The sequence below is a fragment of the Typopeltis vanoorti genome, chromosome 13 (genome assembly GCF_054136105.1).
Source record: "Typopeltis vanoorti isolate ZY-2024b chromosome 13, IOZ_Tvanoo_1.0, whole genome shotgun sequence".
Taxonomy (NCBI): domain Eukaryota; kingdom Metazoa; phylum Arthropoda; class Arachnida; order Uropygi; family Thelyphonidae; genus Typopeltis; species Typopeltis vanoorti.
This window is the reverse complement of record NC_143561.1, coordinates 106,879,706-106,902,940: the sequence shown is the minus strand read 5'-3', so window position 1 is coordinate 106,902,940 and position 23,235 is coordinate 106,879,706. Positions and strand designations below refer to the sequence as shown.

At 33.8% G+C, this 23,235-nt stretch overlaps 1 protein-coding gene across 2 annotated transcripts in view; it reads left to right on the top strand.

Annotated features, from left to right (window-relative positions):
* Positions 1-23,235, top strand: part of yrt (erythrocyte membrane protein band 4.1-like yurt) — a 226,205-nt gene that overhangs the window by 188,286 nt on the left and 14,684 nt on the right. For both annotated transcript variants that reach the window (XM_090402474.1, XM_090402473.1), the window contains exons 13-14: positions 4,003-4,105; positions 9,630-9,717. In XM_090402474.1, coding sequence (XP_090258600.1) covers positions 4,003-4,105; positions 9,630-9,717 — 191 coding nt within the window. The remainder of the gene's footprint in view (positions 1-4,002; positions 4,106-9,629; positions 9,718-23,235) is intronic.

The following is a 23,235-nucleotide window of genomic DNA, read 5'->3' as shown; positions in this document are numbered from 1 at the left end:
CTTGATGACAAAAACATTGGGAGAAAAATTAAGAGAAGTTTAAGATCAAGTTATCAGATGGTAAACTTTATTAAAACAAGATCTGTCAAATCGCGTTTATTCGAAAAGCTTTGTATCGATATGGATTCACAACACAGACGGCTGCTTTTACACACTGAGGTGGCTATCAAGGGGGAAAGTACTTACCCGTGTACACGAGCTACGATAAGAACTTCTTGCGTTTTTTGAAGAGATGAAACAATTACATTTTTGTTACCTCCTTCGGTGCGAATTTTGGATTGCCAGGTTACAATATTTGGCCGATATATTTCAGCAGCTCAATATTTTGAATATTAGCATGCAAGGGAAAGAAGAAAATATTCTCACATCCACTGACAAAATGAAAGCATTTCAGAGAAAACTACAGATTTGGAAAAGTAAAACTGTTGAAGGTAATTTGGAAATGTTTCCATTGGTAAGTAACACTTGCATAAATGAAACACTTCCAATAATAGTTGAACATTTAACAAGTTTAGAAGAAAAATTGAGTTCTTATTTTCCATCACTTAACACTGAACAATACGATTGGATTAGAAACCCATTTATGGAAACTTCAAGTGATTTTGGTTTAACATTAACAGAAGAAGAAGAACTGGCAGCTATATCCACTAATCGTGGATTGTTGATTAAACATAAGGAATTGTCTCTTGAAGCCTTTTGGATTTCTATAAAAGAAGAATATGTGTCAATACAATTTTCAACATCATATTTATGTGAATTAGGATTTTCTACCCTCACCACAATTAAGTGTAAAAAGAGAGGAACTCTTCAATGTATTGACGAGGAAATGAGAGTTTGCCTTTCAAATATATGCCCAAACATTGAAGCAATCGCTAGGACACATAAGGCTCATATTTCTCATAAACTTAAGGTATGTTTCATTTTTTTTTTTTTATCGCATTATTTTTTTTCTGTAATATGACTTAATTATTATAACATATTTCTCAGAAATTTGTATATAGTGTGCCTACAATTTGTAGGATTTTAAATGCGCCCCGACTTCAAAATGTTTGAGAACCACTGGCATAGATGCTCCCACCTGTTGCCTAGCCAGATTCCTAGCTCATCTTTTAAACTCTCAGACAGGTCACACACACACACACAAGCCTCTGTTGTCAGGAATTCCAATGACAAATTCATTCGAATTCCTGATAAAAATAAAAAACCTAACCCTTCAGCCTCATGGTCAGTTTCAACATTCAGTCCTTATTAACCCGTCTCTGACCATCTCTCCAACTGTTATCAGAGGAATTTCCTTCATTGAACTGTGCGATTTTGTCATGCACTCAGGCTATTTCATCTGAAGAAACCAGTTCTACAAACAAATTGAAAGAACTGCTATGGGAAGCCACTTGTCACCTGCATTGGACAATTTTTACTTACAGCATGTTGAGGAATCCCTACTCTCTTTAACATAGCCTAACAGCTTCCTTTTGGATATACAATATGTAAATGATGTGTTTTTTTGTCATCTGGCCAGACTCGGAAGTAAATCTGCCTACCTTTTTTAACCCAAAATCAATAGCCTTCACCCATATCAACTTCACCATGGAAAAAGAAAATGTCCTTTTGGACATCCTTGTTTCCTTTACCCTTTCTGTAATACTTAAAACATCTGTTCACAGTCAACCTATCTTCACAGGCTGATACATCCAGGATTCAGCCTATCATTCATCCAAAAAAAAAATAATAAAATAAAAGACATGTTCATATCTTTTTTCAATAGAGCACATGTTATCTGCTTCAGTTCAGAGGATTACCAACAAGAACTAAGCACCATCCAAGGCATCGTACTACAGAATGGCTTCACCTCAAAGAAGTTTAAACATATTTTTGACATTTACAAGTCCAACCCTAAGAATCCTAGACCTGTACCATGAGTACCTCTACCATACATTATGGACTTCTTAGAGGCAGTTGCAAAAATCCTGAAATGGTAACAATTCCTATATTCTTCCCTAACAACAAAAATCTCCTCCTGGTTACCATTCAGCCCCTCTCTCTCCCTGGTGTTTACTAGATTCAGTGTGAGTGTCTCCTCTTGAACTTTGGACGAACAGGATGTTTGATCAAAAACAATTATAAGAATAGCAATCTTATATCAACAACAATAAACTTGAAAAAATCTGGTTTCTAGCTAGAGAGCAGTCAGTATAATTTAGGAAAACACATTTTTTTGTTATAGATAATTTTTCTGGGTATACATCCTAGAAAAAAGTGTTAAACAAGCCCTACATTAGCCGAAATAGTTCAGAGTACACTCTAGTAGTGAGTCCTGTGGTTGATTTTTTCTGAGTTGAGTTAAAAACTCTCAGAGGAAAAAATCCTTTCTGTAGGATTCTGACTAGAGAAACAATAAAAAAAAAAAAAAAAAAAAAAAAGGAAAAAAGTTCTAGCTGCTGACTAGAATCAAACCAACTGCAGTTATTCTTCTCTGGTGGTTTAATTATGGATGTTACCACAAGACTATACAGGCAATCTACTCACACTTACATATTTTTATGATTAATTATCTGCTAATATCAGTATGCAGTGTAGTTTAAAACTTTTCTTGCTTCTGCAGGTAGAATAGCTCACCAGTGCAAATTGTGGATGTTTAATATGCATTTCTAACATTGAGCCAATTTGCTGTAACTCTTTGTCTCATATTTAAGAAAAAATAACTGTACTCACTCATTCTCATTGATTATACATAATACTATAAATATCAAAGCTATTATTTTATAATTAAAAAAGAATCCTGTAATTTCAAAAATATTTTTTTTTATATATAATATATAGGTAATCCTCGTATAACGCAGTTAAGTTCCATAGAAATGCTGTGTTATATAAATCGCATTATGCAAGACTCGGATCACATAGAAAAAGAAGGGTTATGTTCTGAAATCGTTTTTTTTTTTTTTTTTTTTAATTATATGCACAACAATGACATATCCAACAAAAATATATTTTTATTTAATTCAGGTAATTCATGTGAGTTAAGAAAACATATAAACTACGAAACAGATACATAGTATAAACTTATAAAATTACAAATTGTACGACATTGCGCATATTTTAATCGTCATTACTGCCTTCAGAAATAACATTTTGTAGATGTTCTTTATTTACGAGTGCTGGACGTCGTCATCACTTGAAATCTCTTGGGACATCATTTGTATGATTTTCATTGCATACTTCGGCTGGTTTAGTTATCAAGAAGTCAGTAATAAGACCTTGCTTACCACTATGCTGCAATTTTTTATTAAATTCATAATATGGAGCTAAACAAATATCCAATTTTCTCGTGAAGAGCGCTCCATTGAGGGATCATTATCCGTAAAGTAACTTCTTAACTTTCTTGCCAAGCTCTCAATCCTTCTGCTAATTTCTTTAAACTGAATTCTTTAACGGACTCATCACAATCAGACTCTTCAGCAGAATTTTCTCCACCATTTGATTCAACGTCATCTATTAATTGTACCAGTTCCTTCTCATTTAAATCTGTTTTCCCATTAATTAATTCACAAAATTTTGCCACTCTAAGTGGCCATTACTACAAAAAATAAATTTTTACATAAAAAAACATTACATATTGTATGTGACTCACCAGAAAATAATGTACTCAGCTTGAGATTAACACTTATGATGTTTAATACACTTTCCTGGTGGAAAACGAAGACAACTATATTGACGTACATGCATGCTAAAGGGTATTTTCCCTAATATAAATTCGCTACTTATAACTACATGTTCAATACGGGCAGATGCAAATTTATTGAAGATAAAATTTGATTTTTAAGTCACACGGTGAAAAATATGTGAAAAGATAAAGGGTTACTACAATTTGTAGGTTGTGTTATATATCAAAACCGCATTATATAAGTACCGCATTATACAAGGGTTACGTGTAATCTAAAATGACATTAATATATATATATATATATATATATAATCTGTGATGTGTTAATGATATTGTTTCAGATGAAAAGATGCCTCTTTTAGCAGATCTGGATATGGCAGAAAAAGAAAATAAGTGTAATGGAAACAAACTTGATACTTATAAGACGACCATTGTTTTAAATGGGTAAGTTAGTTACTGCATACTGTTTCATGGCTTTTGTCATATTTCTTCTCCTTATGTATTAATTCTTCTTTCTTTCTTATTTCACAAGAAGAATACAGTCAGATGTTACATAATGCTTTCTTATTTCTATGTCAGTAATAATCTGTATCATCGAGAATAAATGATTCGTGCATAGCTAACCTCCTAGTCAGAGTTGCTTTGGTCATAAATCCCAAACAATCTTATTTTACACAGTTTCCTTTTAAATTAACTAATCGACAAAATTTCTCTAGTATTTGAGTTATCTCAGATGTCACATGCTTTAGTACTGGTTTGGGAAACCCTACTGTTTGTGTTGAGATATGTGATATGCTTGCAAAACATTGTTAACTTAATGATATTAGGGTTTGCTTTATTGTTATAGATTAAGTGATTTATTCTATAGTAATGAGATACCAATGAATTTATTCATTTGTCTCTGTATATATTATATGTTTGTTACAATAAATACAGAAGTATGACTATTTATCACCAACAAGCAAACCATATGAAGTCATGTGTTTTTTTCCTTGATTTAAGACAGGTGTCAACGTGATGCTTCCTTATTTCTATGTCAGTAATAAGCTGTATCATCAAGAATAAAATAAATGATTTATACACATAGTTGAATGGTAATGGATGCTTGCCTTTGCTACCAGACATTTTGCATTTAAGTCTTCTGATAGATGCATAAATGAGATTAATTTCTGTTACTAAGGTAACAGAAATTAGAAAAATACAGGATGTCTTGTCTCATGATTCTTGCTATTTTGGTGGAGACTGATCCAGCATAGGGCATGATGATGGATGATACGTACTGGGATGTCTGAGGTTGTTTCCATAGAGAATTTTGTTGATTATATTTTGAGGATAACCATTTTGCAGTAGAGTTTTTGATATAAGGGAAAGTTCAGCATGTACGTCTTTTTCCTCTGTGATGATATTTTTGGCTCTGTTTTTTATTATTATTATTAGATACCCCCAGGGAGTCCAAAGACTCATTGAGGGAGGGCACCTGTCTCCACCATCAATCCACCAATTGACTGCAACTACACCAACACCATCTACTGCCGACCACCACCACTACTATTTCCACAGACAATCACAAACATCCATGCCCACGGTGGGATTCGAACATGCAGCTTTTTGACTGGAGAGTGGATACACTAACCACTCGGCCAACCAGGGTGGTTTTTAGCATATGTATAATGCTCAGTTTTTGTGCATAGTGATGATTGGATGTATAATGGAGATAATGTCCCGTATCTGTAGGTTTACGATATATTGTAAGTTTGATATTTCCATTATCTTGTTTTTTAACTAGTACATCTAAAAAGGGTAATTGAAGATTGTTTTCTAATTTGAATTTAATTTTATGATGTAAGGAGTTAATTTTTTGGAGGAACTTATGTAAGGTAGCTTCTTTATGTTTTCAGATAATGAACACATCATCAACATATCTCCACCAGACTGATGGTTTTGGATTTATTTTTCCTAGGATGTCATTTTCTAATTTTTCCATGAACAGGTCTGCACACAGTGGCGACAGGAAACTGCCCATGGCTAAGCCTTCTAGTAGTTGGTATACTAAGTTGTTAACTTTAAAGTAGTTGGACTTGAGACAGTGGCAGAATAGTTACATAATATCATTTGGAAAGAGCTCTTTTATAATCTTAATGACTTCAACTGGTACATTTGTGAACAAAGAGACAACATTCAGACTTGCCAATAAGTCTGTGTTGGATATATTAATGTTTTTAAGTTTTTCAACAAAGTGTTGAGAATTCCTTATGTATGAAGCTGATTTCCTTATCTTCTCTTTTAATAGGTTAGCGAGGTGTTTGGCTAGTAGGAATGTGGGAGAGTATCTGCCATCTACGATCGGGTGGAGTGGAACCTCATCTTTATGTACTTTAGGAACACCATAAAGGCGGAGTTATTGGATGTAAAGATTTTAGTTTGCTTTGCAAGTCCTGAGGCCATTCATTCATATTGCGAATCAAAAGATTGGTCTCGTTGTGGTTTTTCATGGTTGGATCTTTCTCTATTTGATATGTAGACTGGTCAGCTAATAAAGTGTCGATCTTTGTAATATAATCTTTGGTATTCAAAATGACTGTGGAGTTCCCTTTATCTGCCTTAGTTACTATAATATCTTTGTTTCGTTTTAAGTTCAAAATTGCCTTCCTTTCCGAGGGTGTAATATTCTGTTTCGGTGGTTTTTCTGTAGAGAGGATGATTGTACTTTTGAATCTTATTTCATTGTCTCTGAGAGTGAATAAAGACCTTTCTCAATATTACACATGAAGTCTATTTTAGGGATATGGTTAGGAGCAATCGAAAAGTTAAAACCTTTTTTTTTTAAAATTTCTGTTTCTTGCTTTGTAAGGTTGTAGTCCGAAAAGTTAAAAATAACTTTATCATCTGGGAGACTTGGTCTAGAGTTGTATTTTTTACTATATAGTTCATCAGAATTTTTTATTTGAGATACTTTGCTGGACTGAAAGGCTTTGTTGTAGCTGCTGTGTATCATGCGGTCAATAATATTTCAAGTTGAGTTGTCTATGCTATTAGAAATATCATTAAACATGTTCCGGCAATTAAGGTCAATTCTGTTTAGTGCGTATCTGACATATTGGATCCTCTCTCTGAGTAATGCTCAAGAAGTTTTATAATAAATGCATTTAGCATTTTTTGATTTTATATGTCCTTTTACAATTAGGAACTTGAGGATGATAGAATACTGTCGACATCTTTTAAGGAAAGTGAGATGGTTGAACAATTTCGATTTTTTACATTTATCTTTTTCTAAACAATGTACCTTGTGTTTTGTTTGTCCATCTAGACTGTTCATACTGAAAGTTATTTGGTCCTTTTCATTAAAATTGAAACAAACTTTGATTTTTAAGACCATGGATTTAATAAACATTTATACAAATCGTCTACTAGTTTCGCTAGCTGTAACTGCCTTGCTTGTCTTGACAAAGCTAGACAGTTACAGTATTAAATGCAAAAACAAAAGAATGAAGTAATGGTTAAAAACACAAATTGGATTATATATTATATCAAAAATTCTACTGCAAAATGGTTATCCTCAAAATATAATCAACAAAATTCTCTATGGAAACAACCTCAGGCATCCCAGTACATATCATCCATCGTCATACCCCCCTATGCTGGATCAGTCTCCACCAAAATAGCAAGAATCATGAGACCTTTTAACATCAGAGTTGTTTTTAAACCTACCACAACTACAAGACAGTTATTAAAATCCACGTAGGATAGCGTTGCTTTCTACAAATATGAAGGTGTTTATAGCATACAATGTACTTGGGGACTTACCTACATAGGCCAAACTTCAAGAAGCTTAGAAATTCGAAAGAAGGAACATGTCGGAGATGTCAATCATAATAGAACAGATACCTCAGGGTTAGTGCACCATTTCTCAACTTCAAACCATTCAATAGATTGGGACAACAGTTCCATGCAATATATCAAAGAGGATTTTAGATGTAGAACCTTTAAAGAAGCTGCAGTAGTCCTACGAACAGGAAATAATCTCAATAGAAACCAGGGAATAATATTAAAAGACGTGGAAAAATCTGTTAAATTCATTAAGTTTAAGGAACTAAATTATGCGAAAAATTACAAAACACAACTTAATAACAATAACTAAGTCTTCACGCCTTATGTGTGTGATGTCACGTGTGCACTCCAATTTGTCTGTTTTTAACCGTTACTTTATTCTTTTGTTTTTGCATTTAATACTAGCATAACCTTGCTCTTCTTGACAAAGCTAGACAGTTACAGCTAGCAAAACTAGTAGACGATTTGTATAAATGTTTATTAAATCCATGGTCTTAAAAATCAGATTGTTTGTTTCAATTTTAATGAAAAGGACCAAATAACAACTTTCAGTATAAACATTTTTCTTTTACTTGCAGCATATCAAAAGAACTCTTTGGGATTCTCTTTAGCCTGCACTGCTAATTTTCTTTCATACTCTGCTTTTGCCTTTCTTCCCACCTTGCACTTTACCCTTCTGGCATGTGCTTTGTACTGCTGATGTACCTGCCAGTCACCTTTATCCTTGAATTCCCGCTACAATTTTTTTCTTCTTTTGTAGCTCCAGCTTGATGATATTCATCCATTTAACTTCCACATGATTTAATCTCCTGACTCTAGGTATGTAATCTGCCATTACTTCCCTCAAATACTCCTTTTCCATTTCCCATGCACTATCAACATTCAGCCTTTGCAGTTTCACATGCCATGCCACTGATCCAAGCAATTTCCTAAGCTTGTCACACTTACCAACCCTGTCATTCCACATATAGCCCCATCTTAACTGAAAATTCCACACATTTGATTATGTGATTAAGACCACATGATCACTCTCTCAATTTGGTGACAACGTGGTCATATTCGTTACAGACAAATTAGTCCCCAAAACATTTGGCCACCCTTACACCCTTATGAAGGATGGGGGGGGGGGGAGAGTCTGGAAAGTTCTGATAAGCACCTAGAACAAAAATGATATTAAAGCAACTGATATAACCACAAGAAAGAACATACGAGTATATAAGAACATAAGTTACTTTCATAACTCTGCTAATAGTGCATTCTTTCTTTTGGTTATATCAGTTGTTTTAATAGCATTTTTGTTCTAGGTGTTTATCAGAACTTTCCAGACCCCCCCCTTGTATATTTGTTCCATGCTCTAGAAAATATTAAGATAAACTCTCTTCTTTCTCTCTCTCTCTCTCTCTGGATTTCCCAGTTTTTTTCTTGTCATTTATTCATTTGCCTAGTCAGATAAAAATAATAATTTTATTTTCAGAAGCACTTCATATAAGCAAATATTTCTTATCTGAATGATTTAAAAAATGGTTTTCCTTGGGGAGGGGGTGGTGACACTGAATCATTCTAATCTTTGCACTTGAAACTTTTTTTGTTTTGTAGCAGTATTTAGCAAATTATTCTACAGTAATAAAAAAGCTAGCAAATCATACACTAACCTGAGATATATATGTTAACCTTCCTTTTTTAAGAAAATATTAGATACATGGGATAGAAAGTTGTGCTATAGCATATATGATACAGTGACATATTCAATTAAAAACTGCCTTCATTCTCATGACACAGCAGTCATATTTTTCTGCAAATTCCTGGTTATATATTTCAAACAGCTATTAGAAAGCATAAATGTGTTTTAGTTCTCAATGAGACATTCAGTGAAAATACCCATGTCCCTTTAAGAATATTTTAGCTATTTTTAATAATTACTATTAAAGAAAATTAGTGTTGCTTGAAATTCTTTGTTATATTTAATTTTGGATTTTCCATGTATTGGCACCAAGACCAGGTTAAACTATTTTGTTGGTAAATGGGTATGTTCATGTAAGTTAAAAATAAATAAATAAAATAAGCTTTAACATTTGGAGGTCATGAAGGCACTTCACTATATTAATGCTAATAAGACCATGCTTTATTTATATCTTTATAGTGATCCTTGCAGTAAAACATACAAATCTGGAATTGAAGAGAGTGGTCCTACAACAGTAATATCTAATTCAAATTCATTTTATCCTGTTGTAAGTAGAAATGAACCATTTTTTATCATGGGTAGTATTTATTAAAAAAAAAAAGCTTGAAGAAAACAATAATAAAGTACGAGGGTGGTCTGAAAAGTTCTCAGCCTAACAATGAAAAAACGAATTTATAATTTCAAAATTATTTTTATTTTTCAACATAATCTTCCTTAAGACTAATACATTTATTCCAGCGCCATTATCCCGTCCCCGTAGTGGTTCTCAGTAAGATCTGAAAAATACCCTTCTACTGCTGCAATCCTCTTGATTTGAAGAAAAATGCTGAGCAGCGAGGAAGTTTTAGTTTTGGGGATAGAAGATAGAAGTCAGAGGGAGCCAAATCTGGGGAATATGGTGGATGTTCCAACAATTTTCATAGTGCAGATCCCTTAATTTTCCCATTGCCAAAACACCTTTATGGGCAAGTGCATTATCCTGATGAAGGATGCTTTTTTTCTTCTACAAACCAGGTTTTTTCTCACGAATTTGTTCGTCTAGTCTGGTTAAAAGAGCAGAATAATATTTCCCAGTTATTGTTTTACACTTTTCTATATAATTAATAAACAAAATGCCTCCCAAAACACTGATTCCATGACCTTTGCTGCTCATGGAACCGACTTTGTCTTCTTTGGCATTGAACAACCGGCTTCTGTCCACTGTTTTGACTACAGTTTGGATTCTGATGTGTAATGGTGAATCCAAGTCTCATCCATAGTAATAAATCGATGCACAAAATCAGTTTATTCTTGTTAAAATGCTCCAAGCACTGTTCAGATAATTTCATGCAAGTGTGTTTTTGATGTGCTGTGAGCAAGTGTGGCACCCATCTAGCACAAAGCTTTTTCATTTGCAATTCTTCATGCAAAATATATCCTACATGTTCTTTTGAAATATCTATAGTCTCGGCAAATACATGCACTTTGACTCACCGGTCATCCAATACCATGTTGTGCACTTGATCAATGATTTCTGGTGTTGTTACACTTTTTTGGACGTCCTTCATGTGGATCATCTTCAAGGCTGGTACAGCCATGTTTAAACTCGGCAGCCCATTTCTTAATTGCCGAAAATGAAGGAGAAGAGTGCCCATAAACTTTTATGAACTTCGAATGAATTTCTTTTGTAAAATTCTTTACAAAGAATTGTATAACTGCATGATACTCAATTTTATCCATTTTAAGGGATACAGACAACACTTTTGCTTCTGACAAATGTACGAACTTAGAAAAAAAAATCGTGCCGATAGTGTTCAATGGTTGAGGCCGAGAACTTTCAGACCACCCTCATAGTAATATAAATGCAGTTTATTGATATTTCTTGCAACAAGTCCCTGAAATGTCTTCTCCTTTCCAGCTTATCTTCAATCAAAGTAATTTCGAACTGTTTTCAATCGGGGATAATTCTTACCTAGTTTTTTTATCATCCAGTTTTTCCGAAACAGACAAATTGAGCAGTGAAGAAAGACATTACATATATGATGATGCTTCATTGCCCTAGCTATTTGGATGCTGATGATAAGAAGTATTTGGAAAGAAAAATATTAAAGAGAAAAACATTAAAAATTTGGAACACACATATAGAAAATGAAAGAAAAACAAGTTGCATACAAATCATTCCTTTAAAAACATACAAAGGAAATAGAATAAATATACAAAAACAAGAAATATAGTTCAAATCATAGTACAGAAAGCTCACCAAGATTCTTGGGGTAGATTTATTAATAAAATAAAATAAGATGTGCATGGAAGACAAGGCATAGCTACAAAATATTAAGGTAATTAAACAATGAAGAAAGAGATACAGCACAAATCAACATAATACAAGAGAAACAAGGGATAAAACATAAGAATTTATGGTATGAACCAAATTTATTAACAGAAAATAACAATGAAGAAATCCATACTGATATAGAACCAATTTGATTAGAAGAAAACTAAAGAAGTAATAAAGGCATCAAATAAATAGAAAATCAGCTAGATTAGATCACCTAAATACAGAGGTTTTGAAATATTGTGGAGAATATTTACATCTGAGATTCTTGAAATTAATAAATAACTTTGGAGGAAATGTGAAGTTCCATTAGATTGTTCAAAATCTAAGGTTATATCTATATTTAAGAAAGGAGATAAAGATGATTATGGAAATTAGAGGAATAAGTTATTAAATACAGGTTACAAAATTTACAATAAAATTTTGAATTAAAAAAGACAAATATTGCAAACAAACTACTCTTCATCATCATCATCATCATCAAATTCCTGCCATGTACCCTCAAGGGGTGTACAGGATATGACAGTACTACATGAAAAAATTACATCATTACTAACTTCCTATCTACAATTTTCCTCCAAATCAGTCTGTTACTTGTCAAAACCCCAACATTATCAGATCTTATATTTCTATCGTCTAAGGCACTTTGTACCGTATCAATCCACCTATATCTTGGTCTTCCTCTGGGTCGTTTTCCTGCCAACCTGGCAGAGAACACTTGTTTTGCTAATCTTTCCTCTCCCATTCTATTTAAGTGACCATACCATCTGAGATTAGCTCTGCTAATGCATTCCTGGATGCTGACAATGTTAAGTTCTTTCCTAATATCCTCATTTTTAATATGATATTGCCATTGATGCCATCTGTTCATGCCTCTAATCTTTCTTAGGACTCTCATATCTGTGGTCTCTAGTCTTTGGTCAAGTGTTTTACTTCTGACCCAGCTCTCAGATCCATAAGTTAAAATTGGTTTGAACACAGTGTTGTATACAGCTAATTTAGTGTTCCGACTAATTTCTTTCTTATTCCATATGAATTTATTCAATTGACTTCCCACGATACCAGCTTTGCTGATTCTGTTGTCTATTTCTATATTTAGTTTACCATCTTCAGTAAAAATTGTGCCTAAGTAGCTGAAATGTTTTACTTGTTCCACAGGTTCTCCATTCACAACACAGTTGACATTTTCAATGATTCTGCCTATTTTCATTGTCTTTGTCTTTTTATTGCTGACCTTCATACCATATCTATTACAACAGCTATTCAATTTAGTCAGAGAATCTTGCAGACTTGTAGCGGATTTATTTAGAAGTATAACATCATCCGCATAAAGCAAAGAGCTGACATTAACATCTCCAATTTTGATAGCAGGTTTAATACCACATTCCTTCATAATGTGATCCATATAGATAATGAATAACAGAGGGGATAATGTACATCCTTGTCTCACACCAGATTTAACATTAAACCATCTTCCTGTACTTCCTTCAATTCTAACTGCTGACTCACAACTCAAATAAAGACTAAGTATTGCTTGATATAATGCCCCATTGACACCATATAACTGAAGCGTATTGAATAGCTTCTCTCTTGGCACCTTGTCATATGCCTTTTCCAGATCGACAAAACTTAAATACAGATCTTTGTTATATTCCCATGCTTTCTCGACTATTTGTCGTAAAGTGAAGATCTGATCCTGACAGCCTCTATTTGGCCTGAATCCAGCTTGTTCTTCACCAAGCTTTTCTTCCACAATTCTTCTCAACCGTTTCTCAAGTATACTTGCATAGATCTTGCCAGGAACACTCAGTAGGGAAATACCTCTGTAATTCTCACATTCAGTTTTATTTCCATTTTTATATATGGGTACTATGAGAGCTCTACTCCAATCATCGGGAATTCGTCCCTCTGTCCAGGCTTTCTGAACTATGCAGTGCAGCCATTGTAAGACTCTTATACCACCATACTTCAGCATTTCTGGTCGAATATCATCGACTCCTGCTGCCTTTCCACATTTCAAGCCTTTGATGGCTTTTTCTACTTCAAGTATGGATATGTATTCCTGACTGCATGCCTGGTCAGTGTTTTTTTATCACTGTGCTGTCATCACTGCTTGTTTCATTTAGCAGTTTTTCAAAGTAATTACTCCATACTTCAAGGATATCTTTTTCTCCTGTTTTCATTTCACCTTTATCATCTCTAATTCCTTTTACAGCACTCTTTCCTCCATTCCTAAGCTTCTTCAACAACCTCCAGAATATTTTGCCACCTTCTTGATATTTATTTTGTATATTCTTGCCAAAGTCCTCCCATGACTTTTGTTTAGCTAGTTTTACACACTGTTTAGCTTTCTTACATTTGTCTCTGTATTCTGTAAGAGTAAAAGCTGACTTATTTGCCAGGAACTTTTGATATGCTTTCTTCTTTTCCTTCACTGCCTCTTTAACTTCCTGTGTCCACCAGGGAGTTCTGATTTTTTTATCCTTGCACACAACCTCACCACATGCCTCTCTGGCAGAATCAATCAATGTTTCCTTCAGAGTTTGCCACTGAATCTCCAAGGTTTGATTCCTGTTCTCAAACTCTTTCATTTTCTTTTCAATAATATTTCTGTATTTTAGTCTACAGTTCACATCTGAGAGCTGCTCAACTTTTATTCGCTTTAAAACTTTCTTACATGTTATTCTTTTCAATATGAAATTTAATTTTATCCTGCTCAAGACTAAATAGTGATCACTTCCAATTTCAAATCCTCTGTACACTCTGGTGTCCTGCACCAGGGAGAAAACATCACTATCAACAATAACATAGCCAATGAGACTTTTCTTATTCCTAGCCTCTTCTCTCCATGTGAATTTGTGCACATTTTTATGTTGGAACATGGTGTTAGTAATAACCAGTCCATGTCCTGAGCAGAAATCCAACAGATATTTGCCATTATTATTAGCTTTGCTCTTTTCTCCAAATTTTCCCAAAATATTTTTGTATGTCTCACAATCATTTCCTACTCTGCTATTTAGATCCCCAACAAGGACCAATTTTTCATTTTTCATTGTGTCAGTTGCTTTTTCTAAAGCCTCAAAAAATTCCTCCACTTCTACCTTAGTAGAACCTTCTGTGGGACCATAGGCACAAATAAGTCTCGTTGTCCAGTTCCCCATTCTCATATTTGCCCACATTACTCTACTTGAGACTGACTGCCATTCAAGAAGATTAGCCTCGTATTTTGTGTTGAATACTATGGCTACTCCTTCTTTTCCTTGATTGTCATTGCCTGAATATAACATTTTGTATTTATTGCTCAGAAAGATCTCACCAGTTTTTGTCTTTTTTTGTTTCAGTCACCCCTATTATGTCGATCTGGTACTTATCTAATTCCTCAGCTAGCTCCATTTCTTTGCCATTCAGGCTTCTTACGTTGATAGTACTGATCTTTAACTCTGGTGATGTTGAGTTGGGGTTTGTTTTCAGATTTGTTCCAGTAGCTGACTTTTCGCTGTTCGCCCTGGTTCCCTGGCGAAAACAACGGGGGCCTTGTTTAACCGGGCGACGCCCCAGCCGGCATGAAATTTTGTCATGTTGTACCATCATTTTTTATGTTGGTTTAACCAATAAGAATACAATTTGGTCGGCTAAATCCCAAATTGCCAGCCCATCCTCGTTCGTTCAGTATCAAAGTAGATACCCAACAGGGTGCACCACGAGAAGGTGAGGATTGGACATTAGGTCAGAAGCCCTGGTCGGTTCTCCGCATTCCTTTAAAGGCTATGTGGAGGTCTCCTCTCAGTTATACAGCTTTGACCCTTAAGCACCCCTACTCTTAAGCACCCCCACAAACTACTCTTAGAAGAACAAAATGTTTCAGATATAGATCATGTATAGACGATATTTGTTTTAAAATAAATTATTGAAAAAAAAGATAGTGTAATTTGGAAACTTATTTGGCCTTTATAGATTATGAGAAAGATTTTGATGAAATGCATAGAGAAAAATTATGGAGTATAATGAAAAAAACAAGAACATCCGTTACATTTAGTACAGGCTGTAGAGAGTTTATATAAGGATACAAAAATACAGTTACAGTTGATTAGAAGAGATTACCTACCTAACTGTAACTGCATTTTTGTAGTTTATCTCCAACTCTATTCAGTGTGTGTGTGTGTGTGTGTGTGTGTGTGTGTGTGTGTGTGTGTGTTGATCAGATTATAAAAATATGAAAAACAACATTAAAACAAGGTATCCAGTTAACCAGAGCAACTGTTATCAATACAATGCTATATACAGATGAACAGATTATATTACAAGACAATGAAGATGACCTTGAAAAATCAGTTAAACAAATTACGCAATAATACAATTTTAAAATTTGACATAAGAAAACAAAAGTCGTGGTGTTTAAAAGTTGAGATCATGTTAGATCAGAAATAGTTAGAAAATAAAATAATAGAACATGTGACAGTTTAATTATTTAGCTGCATAATAACATATCTTAAAGATATAGATGAAAAAATAAAGAAATTACAGAAAATCTTGTTAAATAAAAGAAAGATAAAAGTAAAATAGAAGCTGCAGAAATAAGATTTTTAAGAGCAATTAAAGGATGCACAAAAATGGACATATAAAGAATGAAGACAACTGATGAAAGCTAGATATTTAACATAAATGAAAAGATCAAGGAATATAGAGAGAAATGGAAAGAGCATTTATTTAGCCAATATCTTTCCAGCAGTACTACTTGAAAGATATTGTCTACCAAAAGGAGTGGATAAATATAGACTGGGGGGGGGACAGGAAATAAGCAATCCTAATTATCTGAGGATGGGGAAACAGACCGAGAACTTGTAGTTAATAACATACTTATGCTTTAACCATAACTGCAGCAGTAATTCTGAACATTGAACATTCCCTTTGAAACTTGAAAAAGTAGGATGTTGGCTGTTAGAATTGTTGCATTTATACATATGAGATTGTTTCTCAGCCTTAAGTATGTTAAGCAGAAGGAGACAGTGAAGCAGTTTGCCATTATTCTGTTACTTGTTCAAGGTATTGTACATTCAGTACAATGGTTAAGGTATTGTACATTCAGTTAATATACTAAGAAAAAGCACTTTGAAGAAGTACTACTGGTTACATAATATTACGAACTGTGGACCATTGCTCACTAAGAAAGCATTTGGCTGTAAATGTCATGGGGGGGGGGCCTCTGCACAGTTTTATCCACAAATTTTAGGAAACATAATATTGTTAATCAGTCCACACTTAGAGGCTACTGATGCTTAGAGAAATAGAGATGTTTTCCTTGAAGTTAACAAAGATTTTTGTGTGTTAATTTTCACTATGATCTTCATTGTTGCTTTGCTGTTTGTTGGAAAAACCTCAGCTGCATTAGTTTTAGATTTACACTAACAATCCAGTTGTAATTGAAACTGCTGTCATAGTGATTTCAGTTTCTTAAAAATGAAAAATTTTTCTGGCTTCATACACAATGGTGTACTTCATATATGTTTCTCTAAAAGACATAGAGTTCACCAGATTAATCCTATAAATTTGGTCATGGGACAACATGCAAGACACTGTATCAAATCATTTCAGTAACTTGAATGTTGCTAAGAGACATTTTACAGCACTCTTCAAAAAGAAATGTGAGTGTACAGTTGACTCTTACTATAGCAAACTCATAGGGACCACAGGAATAGTTTCAGTAGATGTGGATGGTTTGCTATAGTGAGTTCTTTTAGCATAGCCTTATACTAAGGGTGGGGGGGGGGGCTTTAGTTGATAGCATATCTGTAGTTTATAATGGTGTCTATTGTAATGGGAGATAACTGTGTTATTATTTAGACAGAGTTTAATTAACTCATATATAAAAGATATTTTTCATCCTTCTAGTCTTTCACCTACTTTCTTCTACTCCTTATTCTTTCCTTCTCCCCTTCAGTGCTATTTGAACAATTTGAGGGTGAGAGAGTGACTCTTTCCTCTCAAAATATAGTTTCTGCTACTACTAAAAGATGCAAGTTGTGTTTCCCTAAGGTGGCAGCCCAATTCTAGGATACCTATCGTCATGCTGTTAACTTGACATAGGGAAACGCATTACTTTCAAGTTTCAAAGAAATCCACACCATGGAAAAAGATCACAAATTAGAAAAGGTTAATAAAACTTTGTTAAAATAATAATGTAGTGAAATATGCCACATGGAAGGTTAGAAGCATAACATAACATTTTATATGAAGAAAACGGAAATTGCAGTTGTCACAAAAAAAGAAAAAAAAAAACTTAAAGGAACAAAAGAAACAACTAATTATCATATATATATATATATATAGTGGAGTAGACAAATACGTGCAAAAGCTGACATAATGATTTAGATCTATAATTCAAGGCAAAAATAACTCATTATATACACTGAAATGGAAGTATTAGAATGTAATTAAAATTAAATAAAGTAAATTTGACAATTGTTGGTGTGTAGCTCATGAAGAAGAAAAAGAAGCAAATAATGACTTTTATAGTTACAAGGAATGTATGAAAAATTAAATAAAACAGATAATATAACTGCAAATCCTAACACCAGAATAAGAATGAAAAAAATTAGTAATAATATAGAAAAATTTGGAGAACTGGGTAGTAAACCAAAATGGGAAATTACTTATTATATAATAGTTTAAAAATCATGCTGAGCTAGTGGTTAGCAACTTGATCTCCAACCAATAGGTTGTGGGTTCGAATTCTGCCACGGCATGTATGTTTGCGATTGTCTTTAGGTGGAAGATGAATTTCATCACTGGGTGTGAGATCACCATCCTGCTTATTGGAAGCCTGAAGTGGCTTGAAAAAGTTCTATGTTTGGTATCTAGAGCAGGGTTTCTATGTAAAAATAAATAAATAAATAAATTACAAGAAAAAAATGTGTGTGTAGATAGATAGATAGATAGATATATAAAAGAATGGCAAAAAAAAAAAAAAAAAAATCCTTAGCCCATCCATGGTACAAAATGTAGTATAAGTTTACATAAGAACCTTTCATGGGTGGGAGCCACATAAAAAAAAAATTTTTTAAAAATACATTCCATAAATATACTTAAACATACACGGAGTGCAAGAGGACAAAAATCATCAATAGGCTACTTTATAGTAAATGAAAAAGCAACAAACTTCTTCCTAGATGTTAAAGTTAGGACTAGAAAGTCCCAACTTTAACAACTATATTAATAAAAATATAGATCATTATTTAGTGCAGGCAAAAAATAAGGTTTTCACCAAATTGCTTATAAAAAAATATATATAAAGTAAGCTAGAGAAACAAAAGCTAATGAGACTGCTAAATGATGCCAACAGAGGATTAATAACTATTTTAAAAAAAGTAACAGAAAATTAAGACATCGAGAAAGAATAGAACAATATGGAAGAAATTATTACATTGGCAGCATATGAAAGTCTAGACATGCATAAAAAATGCTCTAAAAAATAAATTGTATATATGAGAAAATGAAATAAAAATAATAATTGAAAATAAAAACTTAGTTTAAAAGATCAGCCAAAAACAGAACTAGCAGCAATCAAGTCATTAAAAGCTAATCAAGATATAATTATAACAAAATTGGACAAAGGTAAAACCACGGTCATTCTTGACAGATCAACTTATTATTCAGATGAATCAACTAGTCTCCAATAACAGCACCTATCAGTTTGTGAACTATAATCCGACCAATAGGATAGAGAAAAAAACTGTGAAATTACTTAAGTCTGTCACCTCTTGGCTGTCAGACACTGTTAAAAAAATTAATACCCCATTACGCCCATTCTCCCAGAATATATAGTGTTCCCAAGGTGTACAAACATAATGTTCCGCTTCGGCCGATAGTTGAGGGAATAGACAGCCCTAATTATCACCTAGCCAAGAAATTAGCGTCAACACTCAAGGAGTTGGTAGGTCATTCCCCCTCCTATATAAAGAACACAACACTTCATAAACAATTTATTAGTCAGTTTTGAGATTTCTGCCCTTTTCACAAATGTCCTAATCAATGACACAATTCTTCTTCTACAGAACAAATTTCTGCCTGATATTATGGCTCGCTTTGTCTACATATTACGTTCCGGTTACTTCATGTGGCAAAATAAATTTTACCTATAAAAAGAAGGTATGGCCATGGGCTCACCGCTATCCCCCCCCCTCCAAATTGCTAATTTTTATATGGAAGCTTTCGAGCAACGTGCTCTTGATTCCTTTACTCTAAAACCTGCAGTTTGGTTTAGATACAGGGTGTTCGGGATAAATTTGACATATTTATAATTAATTATATTTTTCCGTAAGTTACATGTATTAACACACACTTCTCTTCATTTAAAAGTTTGGACCCTTCTTCATTCATATACAAGATGTCAGAAAGGATGGATAGCTGGAACCCACCTGAATCATGGAAGAGAATAACTTGTATCATGATGATTCGTGCCCGCCATCAAAATAAGGATATTACGACTGCTGCCCAATGCTCCCTGAATACAGTAAAAACAATCAGGCATGAACTAGAGACTTGCAATGGTGACTACGAGGATGTAGCAAGAAGAAAGATCCCTAGCAGACGATCTGATTGCGTTCGTACAGCAGAATTCCTCGCAAATCTGCAGGAACAGGTGTTGAAGAACCCTGGCATTGGAATTCGGGCTTTGTTCGTGGAGTTGCTAACTGTAGTCAAGCCCTGGATAACAAGGGTAGCCAATGGTAGGCCGTATGTATGGCAGCAGGATTCGGCCCCTTGCCACACCTCTGGGAAAAGTCAAAAATGGTTGTCTGAAAATTTCTACGACTTCACCAGTCCAAATGTTTGGCCTCCAAACTCCCCAGACCTTAACCCCATGGATTATTTTGTATGGGGCGCAGTTGAAAAAGACACCAATCGCACTTCCAGTAATACAAAAGCCCAGTTAATGGATAAAATTAAAACAGTTTTTGCGGCCCTTCCCAGGGAGACTGTAGCATCAGCTTGTTCGAGGTTCCGAAGCAGAATTGAAGCTGTGATCGATGCTAATGGTGGTTATTTTGAGTAAATCTTGTTGATAGTATTGTAATTAACTCTGCCTGTAATGTTTTTTTGTCAATTCATTAAATTTAATAGATACAAAGAAGATTTTCTTTTTCCTTACGAAACTGTCAAATTTATCCCGAACACCCTGTACATTGACAATGTTTCGTTATCTGGCCACACAGTCGCCAAACATTGAACACATTCCTTAGCCACCTGAACAAACAATATGAGTGCATACAATTTACTATCTCATCGCATCTTATTTTTACCCCTTTTACCTTGCGGTGTCGAGGGTTATTGAAATTGAAAATCGGAACTCGCTCCCATTCCTGGATACGCTAGTCGCATGTCTTCCCTCAGGCAGTCTATCCTTCACTGTTTACCATAAGCCCACACACCAGCTAATATGTACATGCTAACTCATATCATCACCCTTCACAAAAATTTGGAGTCATCAACACCCTCAAAAACAGAGCTATAACAATTTGCTCTAATGAACAAGCTCTTAAACAATAATTAAAAATTATTAGCAATACATTTATAAATAACGGATATAGCCAAAATACTATTAATAAAATTCTTCAAAAAACTTCATCAAAAAGTAATATAGATTATAGTAAAACCATAACACTCCCATACATTAAAGAGTTATCAGAAAAAATTAATAGAATCCTACATCACTATAATCTTAATGCCACTTTTAAACCTTAAACCACCTTTAAAATTAAAAAACATATTCAACACCTCCAAGGATCCTCTCCCCCCATTGGCACACCCTAAAGTTTATTGCACCTGTAACTTATCTTACATTGGGGAAACTGGATGTACAATCCCTATCAGTTTTTTAAAAAAACAAAAAACGACACCTTAAATATAATAATTATGGTGAAGCAGGCCTCTCAGATCATGCTCTTAACACCTACATCAAATTGATTGGAAAAGTACTTTTTCTTTGCATACTTTGGTATGAACAGAAATTTAAAGCCTGTGAAATTTTGATTAACCATCCTAATCTTAATAATAATGGGAGATTAAAAATCCCAAGAATTTGGATGGCACATTCAGCCAACTTAGTTTCCAGCAAACCCTGACTTTAGGACTCTAAGCAATTTTTATTAGCTGCTATCCATACCAGTTGCAATTTATATGTATACTTATATAAGTAATTTTATTTTCTGTTTATTTATTTATCTGTTATTACTCTGCAGCTTAATTAACTCTAGCTTTGATGTAGTGAGTTTTTTTTTAAACATCAGAGGTCAGGCAAATAGTTTTAACAGTTGATCAGTAACTTTAGGATGCCATGTAGATTGTAGTGCAGCATGTTTCTTTGTATATATATGTATACTCCAGAAGATGACCTTAATGTGAAGGTCGAAACATCGAGTGTATATTTTAGTTTATATTAAAGTTTTACTCTAACAAGGTAGTTGTATCCATAAGTTTCATAGCATATCATTAAGTAGTAGAAAACAATATGAAATTGAATATATTAAAAAAAAAAAAGTGAGTCATAGCCAAAAGAGAAACCAGAAAAAAATATAGAGAAAGCTGGGAAAAATTTGTATCATACCTAGAAAATGATATATATACAAAATAAGACCCAATGCCTATAAAATATTAAAGCATATGAAAGCAGATAGAAAAAAAACTGCAAGTATAAATTCCGAAATAGAATTAAAATAATTCTTAGATTACAGATCATTGGACAGATAATAATAACAAAAAAAAAAAACGCCAAAAACTTCCAAAATAATTTAAATGATATAATAACAATGAAAAAAGTAAAGGACAACCTAAAAAAAAGATTAATCAGGGAAAGAACAGGATTGAATTGTATATAAACCCTGAATTGTATTGAACTTGCAAGAAAAATTTCATCACAGATCATTAAAATTTTCAAATAAAATATACAATTATCCCTTGACTTATGTCTGCTCGAAGATACCTCTGTGACCCCATAAGGAAATAAATAACATTTTCGACTATACTTTCAAACAAGATGCAAGCAAGCGTAAAGTAAAAAGGTTTCTATTTAGCAACAATGCATTATGCACAGTGGCAACAGTGCATTCAATGGCAACCTCCCTCAGCAATCGCCATGTGTCTTCAACTTTCTCTGTTGATTTTGTGTTTGAGAAATAGGTTATTTGTGTATTTCATGATATTTTGTGCCACTATACACCCAATAAAAAAAAACCTAGTGAAGAATCACAGAAAAATAGGCGAGCAATTGATCTTGAAACAAAGTTGCAAGTTATAAAGCAACATGAAGCTGGTAAGCCCATCAATGTGATCATACACGACTTCGGATGGTCTCATTCTACAGTGACAACCATTTTGAAAAATAAGGATAAAATCGTAGAGGCTGTGAAAGGATCTGCTTCCATTAAATTGACGATAGTGATGAAGCAATGACCAGGTCCTATCAGTGATATGGAAAATCTACTTGCATCATGGATAGAGGACCTGAATCAAAATCGCATACCCTTAGCACTAGGACCATAACCGTTAAAGGGCTAAGTCTCTTCAACATGTTGTTGAAGAAAGCAAGGCCCAATTACAACTACAAAATCACCGCTTCTTCCAGTTGGTTCATGAGATTCGAGCAGTGTTTTGCGCTGCATAATGTGAAAATGTATGGTTAATCTGCAAGTGCTGATGAGAAGGCTGCCAAGGAATTTGTGGACAAAATGGATAAAATTATTACAGGAGAAAATT